The 1,584-nt window shown below is 57.6% G+C and overlaps 1 protein-coding gene across 1 annotated transcript in view; it reads left to right on the top strand.

The window, feature by feature from the left end:
• Positions 1 to 6: 6 nt before the first annotated feature.
• Positions 7 to 1,584, top strand: part of KLHDC2 (kelch domain containing 2) — a 12,480-nt gene continuing 10,902 nt past the window's right edge. The window contains exon 1 of the mRNA XM_077761271.1: positions 7 to 348. Within this exon, the coding sequence (XP_077617397.1) occupies positions 196 to 348 (153 nt within the window). The 5' untranslated portion in view covers positions 7 to 195. The remainder of the gene's footprint in view (positions 349 to 1,584) is intronic.

Raw genomic sequence — 1,584 nt, 5'->3', positions numbered from 1 at the left:
GCACTGACAGCGGAGAGGCTGTCCTTGCTGTGGAGGGCTGAGAGGGCGCGGGCGGCCAGCGGACGGCCTTAACCCCGTCCCTTTCGCCGCCGCCTTCTGCTCGCCCCTCGCTGCCGTGCCATTTCTTCCTTTTCCTTTGTCTGCTTTCCCCGCGCGGCTGTGGGGATTGTTGGTGAACAAAAGTGCAGCCTCAAGATGGCTGATGGCAACGAGGATATGCGAGCGGACGACTTGCCAGGGCCAGCCTACGAGAGCTATGAGTCCATGGAGCTCGCCTGCCCCGCCGAGCGCAGCGGCCACGTAGCCGTCGGCGACGGGCGCCACATGTTCGTCTGGGGCGGCTACAAGGTCAGTGGGCGGCCGGCCGCGCCGGTTCCAGAGTCCGGGTCGGCGGGCGGGGGCCCGCCCCCACCCCGCGTCGCGGCTGTGCCCGTCGGTGCATTTTCTTGCGAGCGGGCGCCTCCTCACCGGTGCCCCGACCCGCGCCGGCGCTCCCGGGCTGCTGTCACGCCAGCCCTCTGCTTACGGGGCCCGCGGCGGCCCCGGGCGCTGTGGACGTTGGAGCGTTGTTTGGGGGAGGGCACGTTGGGCGGCGCAAGACTACAAGACGTGTTTTATTTTAAAAGGCTAGGGGGTGGGGGTAAGAGGTGACGTCGTGTGATGTCACTCTTACCATTTCTCGGCCCGCTTAGAGCACTTTATCCTGTGGAGCTGGGCTGCTTCGGCCCACGGATACCTTTGCTCGCTTGTGTGGGAATCGGCGTGTAGGAAGACTCCCTGGAATTCTCGAAGACCGCAGGGATGGCCTTACTCAACCTTCCCGCCGGTTCGGGAGTCCTAGCTACACCTGTGCCCATGCCCGTCGCCCTGTTGTTTGAACATTTCAGGGCAGTTCTGCTTTCAGCTGAGAAAGGGTTGACGTTTTTCAGAGGAAACCCCTAGTAAGAAAGTTAACGTTAAAGGCTCCACCAGGAAACAAGAAAAATCAACAGCAACAATTCTACCTACCAAGTTCAGCTCAACCCCCTGAGCCCCTATTTATAAACAATGTGAATAGGACCAGTTTAGAGCCAGTTGCATTTCTTGTTACCACTGGCTTCTTGATACCAGGTGTCTCGTGTTTAAACTCTGTTCTCTAGTTCTCCTGCTGTTTTGCTGTTAGAGCTTCCCAGTCACACTCCGCATCCCAGAATTGGCTTATTTCGTTTGCTGGGGTGGCTCTGAGACAGTCCTACCAAAATAGACTCTTTCAGTGCCTTTTGTTATTAACATTTATCTCCCCGCCCTCATTTGCTTGAAATCTGGTCCACTACACCTGTGTGTTTGATGACTGACTGTATGACTCTGGTAATAGATTTTAGCTTCTTGCCTGGCCATAGCTGACCTGACCACTTTTGAGATGACTGTCAAAAAAAAGATGGGATAGGGGCGCCTGGGTGGCTTAGTCGGTTAAGCATCCGACTTTTGCTTGGGTCATGATCTCGCGGTTCGTGGGTTCGAGCCCCGCGTCGGGCTCTGTGCTGACTGCCAGCCCGGAGCCTGGAGCCTGTTTCGGAGTCTGTATCTCCCTCTCTCTCTGACCCT

Source organism: Crocuta crocuta, unplaced genomic scaffold (genome assembly GCF_008692635.1).
Source record: "Crocuta crocuta isolate KB4526 unplaced genomic scaffold, BGI_CrCroc_1.0 scaffold163, whole genome shotgun sequence".
Classification (NCBI taxonomy): domain Eukaryota; kingdom Metazoa; phylum Chordata; class Mammalia; order Carnivora; family Hyaenidae; genus Crocuta; species Crocuta crocuta.
Note: the sequence above shows the minus strand (reverse complement) of the source record. Positions and strands in the feature narration are given on the sequence as shown.